Source organism: Hemiscyllium ocellatum, chromosome 29 (genome assembly GCF_020745735.1).
Source record: "Hemiscyllium ocellatum isolate sHemOce1 chromosome 29, sHemOce1.pat.X.cur, whole genome shotgun sequence".
Lineage (NCBI taxonomy): Eukaryota > Metazoa > Chordata > Chondrichthyes > Orectolobiformes > Hemiscylliidae > Hemiscyllium > Hemiscyllium ocellatum.
Window position 1 is genome coordinate 46771742 of NC_083429.1, and position 20816 is coordinate 46792557.

Genomic DNA, 20816 nt, shown 5'->3' on the forward strand with positions numbered 1-20816 from the left:
AACTGTGATCTAATTCCACATACATACTTTGGCACTTTATCCTTTAAAAGCTAACTTCAGATAACACATCTTAACCTCACATTTAAGATTATTAATTTCATATCATATAGGACTCAAAACATGAACTCTATTCTCAGTCCAGTTCCTCCAGCACTTTCCACTTAATTACTGCTCTTGAGAGAACGTCAGAAATAACAGCAGGAATGAGTTATTTTGCCCTTTGAGGCTGGTCAGTACCTTCATCCATTTTTATTGCAGTGTTATCCTTGGTTCAGTCAATTATCATAGATTCACAGACATGTACAGCAGAGAAACAGATCCTTCGGTCCAAGTCGACCAGATATCCTAAATTAATCTGGTCCCATTTGCCAGCATTTGGTCCATATCCTTCTAAACCCCTCCTATTCATATACCCATCCAGATGCCTATTAAATGTTGTAATTGCACCAGCCTCCACCACTTCCTCTGGCAGTTCATTCCATACATGCACCACCCTCTGCATGAAAATGTTGCCACTCAGGTCCCTTTTAAATCTTTCCCTCTCACCTTAAACCGATACTGTCTAGTTTTGGACTCCCCTACCCTAGAGAAAAGACCTTGACTCTTGATTTTACAAACTTCTAATGAAGTCACCCTCAATCTCTGATGCTCCACAGAAAATAGTCTCAGCCTATTCAGCCTCTCCCTATAGCTCAAGCCCTCCAACCCTGGCATCACCGTTGCAAGTTCTTTCTGAACCCTTTCCATTTTAACAAAATGTTTCCTCTAGGAGGAAGACCAGAATTGAATGCAGTATTCCAAAAGTGGCCAAAACAATGTCTTGTTGAGCTGTAACATGACATCCCAACCTGTATACTCAATCCACTGATTAATAAAAGCAAGCAAAACAAGAGCTGTCTTCACTACCATGTGTACCTGCACCTCAAAGTCTCTTTGCTCAGCAACACTCCCCAGGACCTTACCATTAAGTTTGCATTGGTAGTTTTGGATGGGTCAGTGTTCCTTGGGAAAAATTTCCACTCCTGGGCTTGAACACAAAAGTGCTGGTATACCAGTGCCATACAAGAAGTGGTGTTATCTTTCAGATGAGTTGTTGAACTAAAGCCTGTCTTCTCAAGTAGAGAAAGCATGCAATTTTGAAGAGCAAGGAAGTTATTACCAATGTCCGGACCAATGTTATCCCTCCACAAACATCACAGTGAAAGATTAGCTCATCATTATCACATTGTAAAGAGTTTTGTGACATCCAGTGATTGTGTCTTTCACAATGATTGCAAGGTTACCCTTTTTTCATACTTGAGGTGACATAAAAGAGCAAATTTCTCCCCAATTATCTCCACTTTTTTTCATAATATCTAAGTTTTAAGAGACAGTTTTTTTTTGTCTTGCAGTGAACTTCAATTTTTGGTCCTTTTTTTCTGCAATATTTACATCCTATACAACCAATTTGATGAGAAATTCAGGAAAAACCTTTAACCAAAGAGCAGACATAATGGTGAGTAGCATAGTTCCATTTAAAGGAAGTTAGATATATGTGAGTGAAAAACCATGGAAGGAAATGTTGGTATTCCTAGATGAAGAATAGTTGTCCAAGAAAGCTCATGTGGAGCCACTGGTAATAATCAATAGTCCCATGTTAATATCCTGGGGACGGGCTTGAATTCCACCACAACAGATAGTGTAAATTGATTTAGATTACTTAGTGTGGAAACAGGCCCTTCGGCCCAACAAGTCCACACCGACCCACCGAAGCACAACCCACCCATACCCCTACATTTACCCCTTACCTAACACTATGGGCAATTTAGCATGGCCAATTCACCTGACCCGCACATCGTTGGACTGTGGGAGGAAACCGGAGCACCCGGAGGAAACCCATGCTAACCACTGTGCCACCGTGCTGCCCACCCAAAGAAGCTGGTTGGATTGTAAACAGGCGATAAGCGATTTGAACGTAGCACTCTGCAGTCTCTACCAGGCATTGAAACTGAAGGTGAGACGAGGCCCCAGAGAGATTCAATAACCATCTAGAATTTTTTTTATGCTGTCTAATGGTAACCATTTAACTTGTTTTAAAAGCCCAACTGCTTCACAATATTTAGGAAAGGAAATCTGCCATCCTTATCAACATTATATGAGACCCACTGCAAATGTGATAAGATTTTTAACTGTGCTTTGGGCTATTAGGGATGGACAATAAATGCTGCCCTTAAAAATGAACAAATAAGAAACATAATAAATGCTGATGTAGAGCAGTTATAGATATTAAGGCACATTGCTGGAGCAGATGGGAACTGAATCGAAGTTTACTGGTCTACAGGTGGGGGCACTACTACCACACCACACAAACTCTCCAGCCTTGGCTCAGACTCCTCTCCCTCTATGTCCAGTCCCCTGGTGGAGTGGGAGAGGGAACGTATATTCGGGTTTGTTGGCTCCGGCCGGACGCTGAAGCAGTCGGAAACTGACACGAACCAATCAGAGCCCACCGGCGGCCGGGCCAATTATTGATTGGTCAGCCGCCCCGGGATCTCATCTGTGATTGGAGAAATCGGAGCGGCCCGCCGCCCGGCAAACAGGCCATTTCAATCCGTTTGGTCTCCTCTCGAGGGGAATGATTGAACAAATAAACGTCTAATCCGAGGGCGACGGATTTTGTTTAACGATCTGAGTGGAGACAGAGAGGGAGATTCCGCCGGGCGGCCGTTACCGTTTGAATTGGCGCAGGCGCGAGCGACTGGTTTCCGCCTGGGCCGGATGTGGCCGGCGGGGAGGCACGAGGGCGCTGTGGGGTCCGCACTTCCGGTACGTACACTTCCTCCCCCTGACCTGACCCGACCTGGGCCTGAGACCAGGTGAGGGGAGGGGGGGAGTGAGGGAGTGTGAGAAAGAGAGAGAGAGATGAAAGGAAATGAGAGGAGAGGTGGGCAGGAAGAGAGGGAGAAAGGTTGGGAGGGGGGGAAAGAATGAAAGACAGTGGAGTCACAGGTAGATGGGATAATGAAGGCGGTGTTTGGTATGCTTTCCTTTATTGGTCAGAGTATTGAGTACAGGAGTTGGGAGGTCATGTTGCGGCTGTACAGGACATTGGTTAGGCCACTGTTGGAATATCGCGTGCAATTCTGGTCTCCTTCCAATCAGAAAGATGTTGTGAACCTTGAAAAGGTTCAGAAAAGATTTACAAGGATGTTGGAGGATCTGAGCTACAGGGAGAGGCTGAACAGGCTGTGGCTGTTTTCCCTGGAGCGTCGGAGACTGAGGGGTGACCTTGTAGAGTTCATAAAATCCTAAAGGGCATGGATAGGATAAATAGACCAAGTCCTTTCCCTAAGAATAGGAGAGACCAAAACTAGAGGGCATGGGTTTAGGGTCAGAAGAGAAAGCTTTAAAAGGGACCTAGGGGCAACTTTTTCACACACACGGTGGTGCGTGTATGGAGTGAGCAGCCAGAGGAAGTGCTGGAGACTGTTACGATTACAACATTTAAAAGGGTATATGAATAGGAAGGTTCTAGAGGACCATGGGCCAAGTGCTGGCAAATAGGACTAGAATAATTTTGCATGTCTGTTTGGCATGGATGAATTGGACCAAAGAGTCTGTTCTTTTACTGTATATCTCTGTCACCGTATAGCTCTGAAGAAATAAAAAGGGAGAGAGAGAACGGAAGAAGAAAAATGAAAGGAGGGAGGAGGGGGAAGGAAAGGAAAGAAGGAGGGAGTGAGAGAAGGAAGAGGGAGGAGAGGTGAGCCTGGAGGGAAGATGAGTGTAGAGCAGAAGAAGATGCGTGTGAGCAGTCTTCCCCCAGCTCCTCACTGTGACCCCTCCTAGGCTTTCACCCTGCTCCTGTGGAAAGATGGAGGAAATTATTGAAAGGTGGGGGTGGCAGGATTCAGTTTATATATTTTCTCCTCACCACCATCTTACGCCTCTTGTGTTTTACAAGTTGTCAAAAAGTAAGGTTGAGATGATCCTCGAACAAATTTGGTGCGACTCTGTTGTAACCAATCCAGCCCCCAGTCAGGGCAGTTTGCAGTCTCGAGTGAAACAAGCACAAAGAAATTGCTGGCGAAACTCAGTACGTCTGGCAGCATCCGTGGTGATAGAAACAGAGTTAACATTTCAAGTCCTATATGACTTCTTCAGTACTTGAATTTTGATATTATTAGCCTTATGAGTGAGATTGGGGGGCTGGGGTGCCAGCTCTGCTTTACTGGGTCAAGATGATGTAACTGTCCACCCAAGTGTGGTTGTATCTGTTCCACTTGCACTACAGTGGCTCAAGAAGACCACCTTCGCAGCAGCAATTAGTTTTGGGTCAAATTCACTTGCAACCTGTGAAAGATTAAAAGCAATTTACTATTCTTTGATTCTGAAAATTTTGATTTTTTTTTAAAAAATAGAAAATCCTGTTTTTGCCTTTGCTTTATAGAAACCAAAAAGTGATATTTGAAATTTGTAGCACAGTTTGATAAGTATGTAAATTAGCTCCCTGAGCTGGAAGGTTTGTTTTCAAATGTTTCGTCACCATGACTAGGTAACAGCATCAGAGAGAGTCTGTGGTGAAGTGTTGGTGGTATGTCCTGCCTCTCAATTTATAGGTCCTGGTTTCTTAAGGTGAATGATGTCATTTCTGGTTCATTTTCCAAGGGGAGGTAAATCGCTGTGTTTATTGATGGAGTTCTGATTAGAATGCCATGCCTCTAAGAATTCTTGTGCATGTCTTTGTTTCATCTGTCCTAGGAGTGTGTGTTGTCCTAGTCAAAGTGGTGTCCTTTTTCTGTATGTATGGAAACTAGTGATAGTGTGTCATGTCTTTTGGTGGCTAGTTGATGTTCGTGTATCCTGGTGGCAAGTTTTCTGCTTGTTTGTCCAATGTAGTGTTTTTTTACACTTCTTGCATGTTATCTTGTAAATGACGTTAGTTTTGCTGGTGGTATCTAATGGATCCTTTAGGTTCATTAGTTGCTGTTTAAGTGTGTTGGTATGTTTGTGGGTTACCATGCTGCCAAGGGGTCTGGAAGTCATTCACTATATGTCTTTAATGTAAGGTAATGTGGCTATAGTTTTTGGTTGTGTTGTGTCTGCTTGTTTGGGTTTGTTTCTGAGGAATCGGCAGATTGTGTTTATTGGGTGTCTGTTTTCTTGAAAACGTTGGATTGATATTTTTCTTCTTTTTGTAGTTCTTGGGTGCTGTAGCTCGTTGAAATAATGTCTTGATGCAGCTCTGTTGTGGGTGTTGGGATGAATATTTCTGAAGTTAAGTATTTGGTCTCTGTTTGTTTTTCTGTAGATGCTGGTTTGAAGCTCTCTGTAAACTGTACGTTCAACTGTCACGTCTTGACAGTTGGGCATCTTGTTGTCTCCTCCTCCTTTTGTGAATTTTATGCCTGTCAGGATATTGTTAATAGCGCTGTATGTTTCCTCTAATTCGTTCTGTTTGTGATGACAAAAGTGTCCACGTAGCGGACCCAAACTTTGAGTTGGATAGATGAGAGGGCAACTTGGTGAAGTCTCTGCATTACTGCTTCTGCTATGAGCCCTGATATTGATGATCCCATGGGTATTTCATTGACTTGTTTGTAGGTTTTGTTATTGAATGTGAAGAAACAAAGAAGATCGGAGCAATAGGAGGCTCTTTGGGCCTTCAAGCCCGCTCTACCATTCATCATGATCATGGCGGATTGTCCAACCCAATAGCCTAATTCTGCTTTCTCCCTGTAAATATGTTGTTTGGCACTTCCTGAGAAAACGTTCCTACCTTGATGTGAACTGCTGTTACTCGCCACAAATGATGCCAGATCTGCTGGGTATTTGCAGCATTTTCTGTTTTTATTGCTGTAGGTGAACAATCTGGTCTTGAAATGGAAACATGGTGGTCTATCTCTTTTGATAGGTTTAAAGTTTTTATTTGTGAGGTTGCGTGTGGCAACGAGTCAGTGAGTCTCACAGTATACAAGAGGCCCTTTGGTCTATCGTGTCAGCACTGATTCCATGCATTCTATTGTAAAGCATATGGAGATCCTTAAATGATAGTATCTTGTTATTTCTGTTAAGTATGATTTCATTCCTTTTTTTGGGTTCAGTGGTCAGCTAAATCTTCTTGTTGGGAGTGAAGTGAGACTTTTGAATCTAAAGCAAGAAATGGTCAGCATTAAAAAGTTTATTTTAAATAACACGTGGTTAGATAGTGTTTGATAATGTAACACCCATTTTGGGGTGGTTTGTTACAGAGGTAATGCCATATGGATGAAAAAGCTGGACTGAAGTATTCTGATTTTGGTGTTTGGTGTCCCTTCCACTGGGCTTCTCTTGAAATTAAGAAAACCAAATACTGCAAATGCTGGAAATTGGAAATAACAAAAACAGCTGGAAAAGCTCAGCGGGTCTGAATGCACCTGTGGAGAGAAACAGAGGTAATGTTTCAGTTTGATCTTTCATCAGATGTTAACTCTGATGAAGTTCTGATGCAAGATTATCAATCTGAAACAGTTCCTGTTTCTATCCACAGAGATTGTTAGACCTGCTGAGTTATTTGAATTTTTTTTTGTTATATTTCTCTTCAGGTTTGAAATGATTATATGTGTCTGCTTTGAACATTTTTGTATTACTTTGAAAGTTTTTTATCCTTCCAAAGGTTATATTTTATGGCAACTAGCTGAATTGCCGGCAAAACATATCTTAGTTATTTTGAAAAATAAATGCAGAAGATACTCAGTTCTGGCAGCATCTACAGAGAGAAAAAACAAATCAGCATTTCAGATCTACCTGACCTGTGAATTCCACCATTTTCTGATCTATATTTCAGATTTCCAGCATTTTGGTATCAAAGGTAGTTCTTTGTCAATTCTGGCATAAAATATGGTGCTATGTAGATACTAGTTCTTATAAAGTCTGTCAGTGGAGATTATGTAATGGTGAATGTGGGTCAGTCAGTAATAACTGGAGCAGTCTGAACAATAGCATATCAAACAAATGTCGTGATGTAGCTTTTTATTATTGTTCCTTCATTACATTTGGGCTTCAATGGTTAATCCAGCGTTTTATCACCCTGGAGAAGGAGGTGTTGAGCTGTCACGTTGAACTGCTGCAGTCTTTGGGCTATAACGGCTCCCACTGTGCTATTAGGAAGAGGGCTATGAATTTTGATGCAGCAGCAGTGAAGAAACATTGATAAAGTTCCAACTTCCAATGGAAATATGGGCAAAGTATCGACTGCTCAGTGTCTTATGTAGCACAAAGAAAGTTGCTGGAGGTCAGTCACCTTTGCTGCAAGACATTTCTTTGCAGATGTTCCTCAGAGTAGTGTTTTAGGCCAAGCTATGTTTAGCTACTTGATCAACAAGCCTCTCCATCATAAGGTTGGAAATGGAGATATTCACTGATGGCTGCACAATTTTCAGCATACTTCACGACTCAAATTCTGAAGCAGTCCCCAGAAATACCTCGAGAATGTCCAGGCTTGGGCTGACATGTGGCAACTCGCATCGCCTGCCACTTGTGTAGCAATAATGAGCATCTCCAGAAAGAGAATTTAACCATCGATCTTAACATTCAATGCCATAACCATTACTGAATTGCTCACTGTCAACATTGATCAGAATCTGAACTGGACCCGCCGTGTACAACTGAACTGGACCAGCCGTATATAAATAATGTGGTTACCAAAGCAAGTCAGAGGCTAGGAAGTTTTGTTGCGACTGGCTCACCAATTAACTTCCAAAGCGGATTTTCCATCTAAAAGGCAGAGGTCAGAACATAGGACCAAATTCCTGCAGATGCTGGAATCTGAACTGAAAGCAACAAATGCTGGAGATCACAGCGGGTCAGGCAGCATCCATGCAGAGTCCAGGTGACTCTTTGTCAGAGCTGGTCTAGTTCAGATTCTGGACAGTGGTTTACGGTAGGGTATTCAACTTTTAAAGCACATTGCCTTAAATCCAATTTAAAGGCATCTTTGTATTTCTTGCTCTGTATTCATCTCATGACAACAGGCAAAGATCTAGCCAATTATCGGCAGATACTGAAATTGTCTCTCACTCTGTGACTGAAAATAAGGCATAACCTTTTTTACGTGCAGTTCTTTATGAATCATAAATATCTGCTGATTTGTAAAACAAAATTGAGACATTACCAGTTGAGAACTGTATTATTACCTTCCGGAAAGGGAAACGGGAGCTTTTAAAGCACTTTGACAATTTCTGTAATGTATTTTGTTATATTAGGGAGGAGAAAACATTACAAGCTGACACCACAAGATGTGATAAAGTATTCTTAAAAACTGTAATGCACTGAGTGCATTTTCTTATTTTGATTAGGTGCAATATAATGGCAGCTGGGAAGAGTGTAAAGTATAATTCTCTGGTGCTTCTGTGCGAATGGAGCTCATGTGGATTCACTGCATCTGGAATGGAAGATTTCAGCAATCACATTGCAGGCCATTTAAAGGACCAAGTCCAGGGGGATGAAAATGACATTGAACCACAAGGTAAGATAACAGCGCAGAGGGTCAAACACAAAATGTGCCAATGACAGTGTTTGATATAAAAACAAATAATTACAGTATAGCATGGTGTAAGCAAATAACTGAGGAACTAACCAATTATATTTTGAATTTTTAAAAATACTTTGATCATTTTTTTCCCTTCCTATTTTTAAATTGGGCTCTGTCACTGAGTGGAAAGTGAGCACTGCAGATGCTGGAGATCAGAGTCGAGAGTGTGTTGCTGGGAAAGCACAGCAGGTCAGGCAGCATCCGAGGAGCAGGAGAATTGACATTTCGGGCATAAACCCTTCATCAGGATTCTCCTCCTTGGATGCTGCCTGACCTGCTGTGCTTTCCCAGCAACACTCTCTCAACTCTGTCACTGAGTGACTAGTTTCCAGATTTCCATAATTGCAACTCTTGAAAATGCAGAAGTTTGCATTCCTGTTATAATCGGTGTACTCCTCTTTCCCCTTTTGTGACCACATTTCAAAGGCACCTCATTGTCTGCAAAGCAACTTGGACCTATCTGAGGCTGGGAAAGGTGTTTAAGTTCGTTCTTGTCTTTGAAAACTTTAAGTTTTACAACTCTGGGACAGAGAGGCAATGCAGATTGATGAGAATCTGGGGATGGGTGAACAATATTAAAGGATGGAATGAAATTTTGGGATAATTTGGAGATTGTGAAATGTTAAAATTTACATGACCATTTCCCATTCTGCAGAAGAAAATATTTATTGAAAATGTTCTGCAAAGTATTTTGTTATTTTTCATCCAGTAACTGTGGGTAAATTCGCATTTTAATCTTAAACAGTTTGTCCTTCATGTTGTTGAGAGCATGGTGTATTGTTTGGAAAAGCATTTCCGTTATTGTTAATGCAGCTGATTGAAACATTGCTCAAATTCTGTACACGACAGCAGAAATGGAGTTGTGGTCGATGTTAACACCATTACTGCTGGCCTATGCTGCAACATTTACTATTTTAGACCTTTTCTCTTCTATGCACGCTCATTCATTTAATATTGGACACAGTTGTACAATGACTGTATTGTAAATTCACCTGAGGAGTTTCGCTATTGCACTGACCCAATCAAATGAACCAGCCATTCAAATGTGGCAAAAAAGAACTAATAAACTATGCAAAGTGTGCAGATGTCCTGTAATTAAACTGAATGGGTTACAGAGAAAGTCAGTAGAACATACTCCTCCTGAGAACGAATAAGAGAGAGAAAAAAAATTCTTCCCTTTAGAATAAAACTGCATGTTTGTCAATGATAAATATAGATGACTCTGACTTGAATGCTGGAGGATTAACCTTTTCTTAATTGTGAAAGTCTTTTTGCCTGAGCAAAATAATCCAGACTGTGCTGAACCTGTTTTGTGTCATTGTTTTGTAGAGGAGCACCAGTGTCTGTGGGCAGAGTGTGGATTCTACTCCGTGGAGAGCTCAGCTGACCTGATCCGTCATGTTTACTTTCATGCCTACCACACAAAACTGAAGCACTGGGGTCTGCAGTCCCTGCAGGCTCAGAGCGAACTCGAACACTGCATAATGGATCAGCAGAGCCGCAACGTCATTCCAGAAATCCCAGAGAGTTTTGTCTGTCTCTGGGGCCACTGTGATGTAAGTCAACCATGCAAATCTGAATCGTCTTTTCATATCAAGTACTCTGTGGACTCGTGTTTATTTCAGTTTTACCCTTGAGATTTCTTTTAAAGAGATTTGTTTTGAGCTTCAATAGAATCCCTACAGTGTGGGAACAAACCCACACTGACCCTCCGAAGAGTAACCCACCCAGACCCATTCCCCTACTCTGTATTTACTGCTGACTACTGCACCTAACCTACACCATTGGCAATTCACCTAGCCTGCACACCTTTAGATTGTGGGAGGGACCCGGAGGAAACCCACGCAGATACGGGGAGAATGTGCAAACTCCACACAGACAGTTGCCCATGGCTGGAATCGAACCCGGTTCCCTGCCACTGTGACGCTGCAGTGCTAGCCACTGAGCCACCGTGTCAACCCCCATGACTAAACATAAGAATTTCTAGAGGTGAGCAGGATGATACTATCACAGAGAATGTGATGCTGTCTGGGAGAAGAAACTAGCATTTCTAAACTTCCACCCAGGCAGCAGATTTCCAGCTCCTTTGTTCCCCCTGCAGCATCTTTATTGCTGCAGAAGCAAAACGCTGCAGATCTTGGAAATCCGACGTAAAAACAGCAAATGCTGGAAACATCCTCCGGTCAGGCAGCCTCTCTGGAGAGAGAAATAGAGTTGATGTTTATGCTTTCGTTGGAATTGAAGCATTGAATTTGTTTCTCTTCCTCCAAGATTTCCTTATGCAATGACAGAGAAAGCTCATGGGGCCAGATGGCCTATTTCTGCTCTAAGTTTGTGTACTATATGTTTATGTTTTTACTGACCAGACAGGATGAACCTCCTGTCGTGAAGGGCGCTGACCTGACTTGTGCTGGTTCCTACTATGTTATACTAATGATGAAATTGGCACACATTGAAGTTTGTTTTTAACAGTTTCTAGTGAACCATATGGGCTTTGACACTTTTTTTTCAGTCTTTGTACTTTCTCCCTAGAGCACATTTGAGAATCCAGAATGGTTCTACAGGCATGTGGACATGCATGGAATGTGTTCAGACCGGGATGCAACCACAGATTCTAATCTAATAATTCCCTGTCGTTGGAAAGGTATGTTCTTGGGAAGTCAGACTACCAAGCAAGTTGTGGTTGTTTCCACCATTCCTGTTTTAACAAATAGGCACAATTGACGACAAGATAATGCTTAATGGGAGCATCCCTTAACAATTTAATTATGACAGAACCTTTCATTAGCGCAGGATGTCCCAAAGTGCTTCGTAGCCAATGAATTGCTTTTGATGTGTCGTTAGTCGTCTTGTGAAAATCTGGCAGCAAGCCCCATTTAGTGGAGCAATTGATTTCCCATTTGCTGTCTTTTCAGATTGTGATGCAACTTTCAGAGTGAAATTTAAGCTTCGGGAGCATTTGCGGAGCCACACGCAGGAGAAAGTAGTGGCATGTCCCACCTGTGGGGGGATGTTTGCAAGCAACACTAAGTTCTTTGATCACATCCGCAGGCAGATGGCCATGGAATGTAAGTCAAATATCTTTGGAATGTTGAAAAGGATGTGGTTTTTCAGTTGATGTTTTAATTCCTTTTTGGAGCCTGGAAATCTGATTTATTTTTAAGCATAGCAGTTTTTATTACCTAAAACCAATTTGGAACTTGGAAATAATGTGTAACATGGCTTAGCAAAGTGTTAATTGGTTTCTGGAGTGTATTGACTTGTTGTATCAGTGTGACAATATACTGTGCTAGTTATTCATAATTTCATTTTGATGTAAAGCTATGACTTCAAACTGGGCTGTGTTTAAGCATGCCATTTAATGCTATTGATGCAGGTGCAAAGCTTCACAAAGGCAGCATGCAAGTGTATGTTTTTACATGGTGCTTATCCTAGTTCTATGCTGTCCACCATTTTGTCTTGGTAGACCAACGCTTTCAATGCTCCCACTGTTCAAAGAGATTCGCTACAGAAAGACTACTCAGGGATCACATGCGACATCACGGTAAGCAGAGTTTTATTGTTGTTACTAATCTTCATATCTGGGATAATTTCATACAATTGCTGACCGTTTTAGCGACACTCTGTTTCAGAAGGATAAAATATCAAGCTTTCACCCACACCATTTACATCTTTTTTAAGAATAAACAGCACGGTCTAAGAAGAGAAATAAAATAGCGTTGGTTATTTACCGTAGCGAAAGGTGTAGAGGAACAAATGGAACAGGAGGCAAAGTCAGGGAAAGGATACTGGGTGATGGGCATTAGATAGTACAAATGTCAGAGAACATAAGGCAAAGTGAACAGTAATGGTTGCAGAGAAGAGAGGTCCAGAGTCCATGTTATGTCCTAACAAAAAAGTTCGTTGGAAAACACCATACTATTACCCTCCACTCAAAAGAAAGTTTGCTTCTCTCAAATCAGATTTGGATATAAAAATCTTACAAATCAGTAGGAAGAAAACAAAACGTTGTGACGTTACAGTGTGGTAATAGTTCCTGTTCTTTTGGAATCAGAAGGAATGTCCATCATCCCGTGTCTCAGTAAACAGTTGACTAACCCTCATTGTGAGGGGATAGATGACATGTTTAGCTGGGTTTGAATGAACACTTGAATGTTTGTTTTCTAGTGAACTATTACAAGTGCCCATTTTGTGATATGACCTGTCCAGCACCTTCAGCCTTGCGGAACCATGTCAAATTCCGTCACAGTGATGAGAAACCATTTAGTTGCGAATATTGTGAATACAGGTATTGTCTTCAATTCACATAATGGTGTATTTTGTCCAGATATTCCTGCTTTACCACAGTATTTTCTGCTTCTAGAAGTAGTTGGTCTGGATTTTTCATGACTATCTTTACTTCTGATGGACCTTCTAAATTTTATATGCTCTCCCTATCGTTTCATTGAAGCGTAAATTCTGGTAGGATTGTTCCCAATTGTAACCCTGCAGAGTCTTAATGATCTTTCTGAACTAATCCCTTCGCTTTTTCATTGTAAGCTATATTCCTAACTTTAAATCTCTGCACACTTGGTAGTGTACTAATAAATCTGTGTGCAAGGTTTGCATTACTTTGACGTGAACCCCATTCATGTGGTGAGGAAAGCAATGTGGCAGTCCACACTTGTCCAGTCAGAATATGACAAGCTGTTAAGAGCTGCCTTTTATCCTGCAATAAGATCGATGCAAACTTAGACACATTATGGTATAGAAATGTAGAAGAGTCATAGAATCCCACAGTGTGGGAGCTGGCCGTTCAGCTCATACCTCCAAAGGGAATCTCGCTTGGATCCATTCCCCTAATCTATCCCTGTAACCCTGCATTTCCCATGGCCAATCCACCTAACCTGCATCTCTTTGGGCTGTGGAAGGAAACTGGAACACCCAGAAGAAACCCACACAGACACGGGAGGGTGTGCAAACTCCACACAGCCAGAGGGTGGAATCGAACCCAGGTCCCTGGCACTGAGGCAGCAGTGCTAACCACTGAGCCACCATGCCACCTGATGTTCCATTAACTAAGCTCCAAGTATTTTATGTGCTAGCTGATGCCATCATTTTCAGGAAATAACACACTGAATTTCACGTATTCTCTTCCACTTCAGATTTTGATGTTCACGCTTAGGTCTTGCAGAAATGCTGTTCATTTAACATGAAAAATTTATTTCTTCAAGTAATTTCATTCCATGCAAGAAATTTTCAACTTGAAGAAAGACTAATTAGCCTATAATTTTCTTAGACTCTTCTTTTAAGAAACAAAGTGACCAGCTGTCATTCCTTCTTCAAAGTTTTTAGAGCATTAACAGAAATTGGTGGAGAAACCCAGCAGCTCTGCTAGCATCTGTGGAGAGGGAAACAGAGTTAATGTTTCAGGTGCAGAGACCCTTCTTTAGAACTGATTGTAGCTAGGAGAAGGCAGAGGTAAGTAGTGAAGTACAGCTCTTGCAGCTAGTGCTGAGTTTTGCTGGAGCACAACAGTAACCCTAAGTCAGGGATTATGGCCAGGGATTATGGTCGTGTGTTGATTTTACTACAAGCTTGAAGCGATGGTGGGGAGATCATCAGATGAAATGAGATTGTGTCCATGCTGGTCACTAATGGCCTGGTGTTCCATGGTCCAGGGGAGATAGGAGAAGGTATCTTTAACCATCAACTTGAAGGCAGTGCAATTCTTCATTTTCCACATGGAAGCCCTGTCATCTTCTGAAGTCAATACTGAGTTCATCAATTTTTGGGCTTGAACATTTTCTCCCGTGTTCTTGCCCTGCCTTCGCCTTGTCATCACAAACAACCCATTGTCAGAGTCAAAGATCCATATTAGCAGCTGTTCATTCTCCCAGGCTACCCTTTACACTAACCTATATCTAACCAACTGTTTTCTCTCCCTGGGCTGTCCACCTATGATTTACTCCACAATCCTCTCCTCCCCACCTCATCCTCAGCACATCAGTCTTCTAGCTACAGTCATTCTGAAGAAAGGTTTCTGGACCCAAAATATTAACTCTTTCTCTCTCCACTGATGCTACCAGACCTGCCAAGTTTTCCGACAATTTGTGTTTTTCTTTCAGATTTCCACATCCATAGTTTTTTGGCTTTTTTTTTAGAACATTAGGACCCACTGTTTGTTCTGTAACCACCTACAAGTCAATTAATTGTAGGCAGTGACTACTTTATAATGCACAATCCTGGTTACTCCATCTGAGTGATACTGAAGATAAAACACACAGGGACTTAGAAAATAGCAAAAATATTATAAAGCTTCCCCTTTCAGTAATAATTCCTTATTCTTATCATGGCTGTTATTTGACTGGTAGTGTATCTGCTGTGTGTCATTTAGATTTTATTTTGCTAACGTTCCCTGCTGTGGTTTATCTGCTCTAATTGCATTATCATTCAGCCTGGCTATAATCTCTTTACAGTTCCAACTGGGGAAGATATAAAGTTATCTTATGTGGTCTCTTTATTTTCTATCTTCTCTTTTAAGTTAATTGAATCATGCACAGTGATTTCCAAATACGACTTAGTTTTCAGGTTGCCTACAGCTCCTTTCATTAACCAGAGCATGGTCGTGCAGTACTTTCTGATGGAGTGCCCGAGTACTGACTTAGAGCAGTCCTAATTAATCTACAGGACATATTCTCCTTTTGTTCCTCTTGTCTTCAGTCATCTTTGGGCAATTCAAATGGCTTCAATTACAGCTATTATTTATGCCCACTATTCTTTTTTTTATTTCAGTTGTTCCACTATTCAGCAGCCTGTAATAAACATCTGGTTATGCAGCCAATCCCTTGCTATTCCAGATAATTATCTTTTAGATAGAAATGGTGAAACTAATCTTTAGTATCTGGGATCCAGTGTGATGTACAAGCTGGAGAATCCTAACATTGTCACTTAAGGTCTTTGCTAACGCTCTGTGTAGAGTAGGTGCATATCTACCAACATTACAAAATCCCTTGTGATCCCCACAATAAGATCTGTAAACTTAAGGCAGCATTCCTAATGATATATCTCCAGTTTGGAGCTGTTATTGATGTTGGGTTGTTCTCAATATTATTAGGGGTTTGAGAGATTTGTATTGAAAGTATTTTGAAAATTGTTTGCTGTAATGTGTTTCTTCCCAGCTGCAAGAACTTGGTGGATCTAAGAAAGCATTTAGATACGCACAGTGAGGATCCAACCTACCGCTGTGAGTTTGCAGGTTGTACATTCACTGCACGATCCCAGTATTCCATCAAGTCCCATTACAGGAGAGTACATGAGGTAAGCATTTGAAAGCGATGCTGTGTTTTGCGGCATTTTGCAAGATCCAATCGCAACATTTCCAATCTACCTATAAGAGTCTCCCACCTGAAGTGGGATGTTGCATCAATGAAGAAAAGGATACTTTATTGCAATCCTTGCAGTAATTGTGTTTGACCATTGCTGATATCAAGTGAAAAGCTAACGAAAATGTAAAAATAATGCCACTGTACTTTATATTTCTCAAACATCTTGGTTGATGAGCTGGAGTTTGACTCCTTGAAAGGTACACCTTCTAGAAAATGAACGAGATGATGGAGTTAATCTATTCTGACAAATCTGTTATGTCTGATTATTGATGAAAGCTGAATTGCTGTGCTTTCTGTCTTGCACCTTTGCTTGATCCCCCTGTCCTGACTACAATTTGAAAAGGAGGCAAGTGGTAACATGGTTTAAACAGCTCTGAAGCAGTTATCTAAGCGTGTTTGTGACAGCAGATGGCTGACACTGTGGGTTTTGTTTACTAACTATGGATTTGTTAGCTTCAGCTGCTTATTGGTTTGAATCTGTTATAAAGGCATAGTAACTCTCAAAAAAACAGTTTCCAAAATTGGAAGATTTAAATTTTCATCATTTTTTTTTAAAGGAATAGGACCCAAATAACTTTAATTCTTGCACATCTCACATAACTTCAATTCTTCATATCATAAACATTTCTTCTCTTTGAGGGTAGTTGTGGCTACAATTTAGCTTTACATTGTGGCTCCTAATTAATTCAGTGTCACTGAATTCTCCTTCCCAGGGGGATAAGGAACCTAGATATAAATGTCATGTTTGTGACAAATGTTTCACCAGAGGTAACAATCTGACTGTGCACCTCAGGAAGAAGCATCAGTTTAAGTGGCCTTCAGGTCACCCACGTTTCAGGTATGTCGATATATTGTACGTTTACTTCATGTTATTGTGTAACTTTTTATTTCATATTGTCACATCACCGTGTCCTAATGTTATCACATTACCTTGTCCTATTTTATGAGGTCAGTTCGCTCAGTTGGCTGGACCGCTGGTTTGTGATGTAGTGACGCAAACAGCGTAAGTTCAGTTCCTGCGCCAGCTGAGGGGTATGTGGAAATCTTTCCTTCTCAACCTCTCCCCTTGCTTGAGATGTGGTGACCTCAAGTTTAAACCACCCCAGTCTCTCTGTAATGAGAGAGCAGCCCTATGAGCTGGTAGGCTGATCTGACTTCTAGCCCTTGAAATGAGTTACTGCGGCCACAACTCAAAAGATGCAAATTTGTTGCCCAAAGCTTGTCGCAGAGAGAGTGAGCAGCCTCAGTTTTGATGACCATGGCGGTGACTGTTTTGAGAAATCGAACTGATTTGGGTCAGTTTTTGGGCTTGTCAAGGGCACTTTGCAGTGCAGCTATGTCTACCAGCTGTGACTAAAGCAAAAATGAGTTTCATTCCCCAGCATGGACTTTAAAGTCTAAAGCGATTCTTCATTTCACGGTCCCTTTAGGTTTGAACAAAAGTACGTGCGAGTAAATATAGAAGTGAAATGTCCAGGAAAGTAGGCTATAAGTCACTAACTTTGGAGCAGTGAGATGTAATGAAATGACATTGCTAATCACTGCCAACCTTAGCTGTTTATTCCTATACCCATCGCTTATAAAAATCCATCGGTCTCTGATTGAAAATTGAGTTGAGCTGGCATCCACTGCTTCTTGTGGGATAATGTTCCACACATCCATCACCCTTTATGGGGGAAAATATTTCTAACTCTCCACCTGAATGGCTCTGGTTTTGGGGTTATGTTTTCTTGTCATACCTGGAGGAAATGTACCAAAATTAGACAGAGGTGGATAGATATTTGATAAATATGGGGGCTGTAAGGTTATCAGGGATTATCAGAAAGTGAGAACTGCAGATAGTAGAGATCAGAGTCAAAGAGTGTGGCACTGGAAAAGCACTGCAGGAGAGTCAATGTTTCGGGCATAGGCCCTTCATCAGGAATGAGCATTCATCAACATTCCTGACGAAGGGCTTGTGCCAGAAACGTTAATTCTCCTGCTCCTCGGATGGTGCTGTCCAGCTGTGCTTTTCCAGTGCCACCTTCTTTGCCTCTGTCAACCAGATCATTCATTATCTTATTAAAGGACAGACTAGGCTTGAGGAGCCACATGGCTCAGTGTTTGTATGTTCATATAAGCAAGAAAGCATTCTCATAATGTGGTACGGCTTGTGGGTTTCACATTGGCACACAAATTGATACATTTGTTGTGAATTCAAATCTGCGATGTCCCATATAGCAGCTGGTAAATAGTTATAGAAATGTACAGCACTGAAACAGACCCTTGAATCCAACTCGTCTATGCTGACCAGATATATATACAAGATAATACATGGCTTGGAAAGGGTGGACGCTAGGAAATTGTTTCCGTTAGGCGAGGAGACTAGAACCCGTGGACACAGCCTTAAAATTAGAGGGGGTCAATTCAGAACAGAAATGCAGAGACATTTCTCCAGCCAGAGAGTGGTGGCCTGTGGAATTCATTGCCGCAGAGTGCAGTGGAGGCCAGGACGCTAAATGTCTTCAAGGCCGAGATTGATAGATTTTTGATGTCTCGAGGAATTAAGGGCTACGGGGAGAATGCTGGTAAGTGGAGTTGAAATGCCCATCAGCCATGATTGAATGACGGAGTGGACTCGAAGGGCCGAATGGCCTTACTTCCACTCCTATGTTTTATGGTCTTATATCCTACGTTAACCTAATCTCATTTGCCAGTGCTTGATAACTATTAATTACAAGCCATTTCCTTTGAGGGAGGAGGAAAAAAGAACCTTTTCCCAACCGCTTCATGCTGAAGGTCCAGAAAGTGTCTCTGCCCAGATCTTGCTTTACTGGAAATAAGAGGTGGTTAGCTATTTGTCTCCTGTCTGGTTAAGAAATGTTACAACTCTAAGGTAGAGCGAAGAGAATCAATGTGAGGCACAAACTGCATGCTCTCACCACTTGCATTAATGTTCATTCCTCAGGTACAAAGAGCATGAAGATGGTTACATGAGGCTGCAGTTGGTTCGTTATGAGAGTGTTGAACTGTCCGAGCAGCTAATGAAAGACCGGGAAAAGCAGGACGGCCGCATGGACAGCATGTCAGAGAGTTTGTTTCTGTCTGAAGCAAACCTAAGAGGGATTATACTAGAGCCGCTGGAAGAGTCAAACAGTGAGGAACAAGATACAGGGAAGCGCAGTCCTGATGCTCTGAACTATTGTACAGCTGAGACCTTGCAACACCCCAGTCATAATGAGGTTGCTGGGGGGGGACAGCTCCAACAATCACAGTTGAATTCCACCGACACAAATAAAAGTCCAATCATCCGGGTGGTCAATCGGACGAATGAGTATGGAGAGAATGAAACTGTTTATTATGTTCTGACCAATGCACCACCCAGCCCAGGTAACGCTGAAGTGTCTGGTGAAGATATCAATATGGAGATTGAGGGAACCTCAACTGACAATATAGAAAAGACTGCAGAAGAACTGGGCATTCAAATAATCGGCTAGGATTAATGATCCACTCACATCACTGCTGCTGTTCTTGATGGGAAACTGCTATTTGGTCTGATCTGTATATTCTGTTTCAGTCGAGTCAAGAATGAGCTTTGTGATGCCGTATCGATTTGGTTGGGAGACTCAGACCATATTTATGGTGGTCATTTTCTTCTAATGTACCCCCTCCCTTCAAAACGAGAGGTTTGTTATGTTCTGTCTGTAATGCTGTCAGATGCAGTGCAGTCCCTATTCAATTATACTAAATCATTGGCTTAGACAAATCTATCAGAAAATAGATTTTGACAGGTTCTGGATGGGCAGTGTCAATGCAAATGCAGTTCTCACCAGTATTTTTATTGCGTAAAAATCCTGTACTGTTACTGTTCATTTTTGTGAAATGTCCTTTTTAGCCTGGCCGTCCGACACGCAAACAGGTCCTTACTATTTTTTTACTCTTTTTAGGAGTAGAAATTGCTGTAAAAATTTCCTGTTACCATAGGGTCTGACATTACACAGATTAACAGGATGATTTGAGGTCCTTTCTCTTGTAAGCCATTGATTTATGCTATTTTGATCCAGAATTATCTGCATCACACGTGGGCCGTTCGTATTATATTAACACGATATTCAGCCAGTGTAATAAAGATCAATGTTTTCTGTAACAGTGGTATTTTACCACTAGCTTTTCTGCATACTCCTATCTTCAAACCCCACCCATCCACATTCTCTTCCATGTACGTTCCTGTAGTTAAGCACCTTCTGAACTCACATCAGGTATCTGCATATCTGACCATCCTTGTGATTCCATGCCCACCTTTTTAAGTTCATACTTTTTTAACTTGAATTTGTCTTGCAGCTACTCAGAGTCAAACAGAATCAAATAGACTGAGACTGAATTCCATGCACCAACACTTCAATCTGAGATTGCCATCTCCTTCAACTGAGAATATGATGCAACCTACTTCAGACTTGTAGTCTGACTTAGAATCTTGCACTACTTTTAAAAGCATCTTTAACTACTAAGTAGTAATAAATGATGTGATGTGAGTTTCAAGTGTCACGTTTGGCATGTACCATTAAGCCTGTGTGTTTACCAGCTTGCGATGGATTAATAATTGAACTAACACTCACAATGTAACTAACGCCACGTATGCTTCTAAGAAGGTGGTGTTATTTTGACAAATGTATGATTGATTTCTTGGGAAATTATTAAAGTGGAGTATTCTAATAGTTATGATTGAGCTAAATTATTATTGTAATGTAATTTGTGTTCGAATAGTGTGGTGAGCAAGTTTGCTTAATCTGCTATTCACTAGCATGTGCTAAATTTTGTTTTGGCCAGTTCTTGAGTTACAACTTTGTATTGATCGATTCCTTGAAGTGTTGGACTGTGCTTATCCCTGAGCCCTTAGCCAATGCCAAGAGTCACTCAAC

At 41.4% G+C, this 20816-nt stretch overlaps 1 protein-coding gene across 7 annotated transcripts; it reads left to right on the top strand.

Moving 5' to 3' along the window:
* Positions 1-2566: 2566 nt before the first annotated feature.
* hinfp (histone H4 transcription factor) lies at positions 2567-20597 on the top strand. Of its 7 annotated transcripts, none has more exons than XM_060846869.1 (10): positions 2567-2805; positions 8316-8485; positions 9881-10107; positions 11084-11195; positions 11467-11619; positions 12018-12095; positions 12719-12839; positions 15712-15850; positions 16632-16756; positions 18866-20597. In XM_060846869.1, exons 2-10 carry the CDS (start codon positions 8326-8328, stop codon positions 19392-19394), a joined length of 1644 nt encoding a protein of 547 aa, XP_060702852.1. In that variant the 5' UTR covers positions 2567-2805; positions 8316-8325; the 3' UTR covers positions 19395-20597. The 7 variants fall into 7 exon arrangements, with proteins under 7 accessions (XP_060702852.1, XP_060702855.1, XP_060702856.1 ...); XM_060846872.1 differs by lacking the exon at positions 2567-2805 and adding an exon at positions 2834-2855; XM_060846873.1 differs by lacking the exon at positions 2567-2805 and adding an exon at positions 2886-2923.
* The last annotated feature ends 219 nt before the right edge of the window (positions 20598-20816 follow it).

What these genes read in the sequence shown, in the direction of transcription:
- hinfp (XM_060846868.1), top strand. Translation starts at nt 3,854, where the DNA reads ATGGAGGAAATTATTGAAAG. An exon ending in ATGGAGGAAATTATTGAAAG is followed by an intron (nt 3,874 to 8,315) that starts GTGGGGGTGGCA and finishes TATTTTGATTAG; the next exon opens with GTGCAATATAATGGCAGCTG. An exon ending in AATTCCCTGTCGTTGGAAAG is followed by an intron (nt 11,196 to 11,466) that starts GTATGTTCTTGG and finishes CTGTCTTTTCAG; the next exon opens with ATTGTGATGCAACTTTCAGA.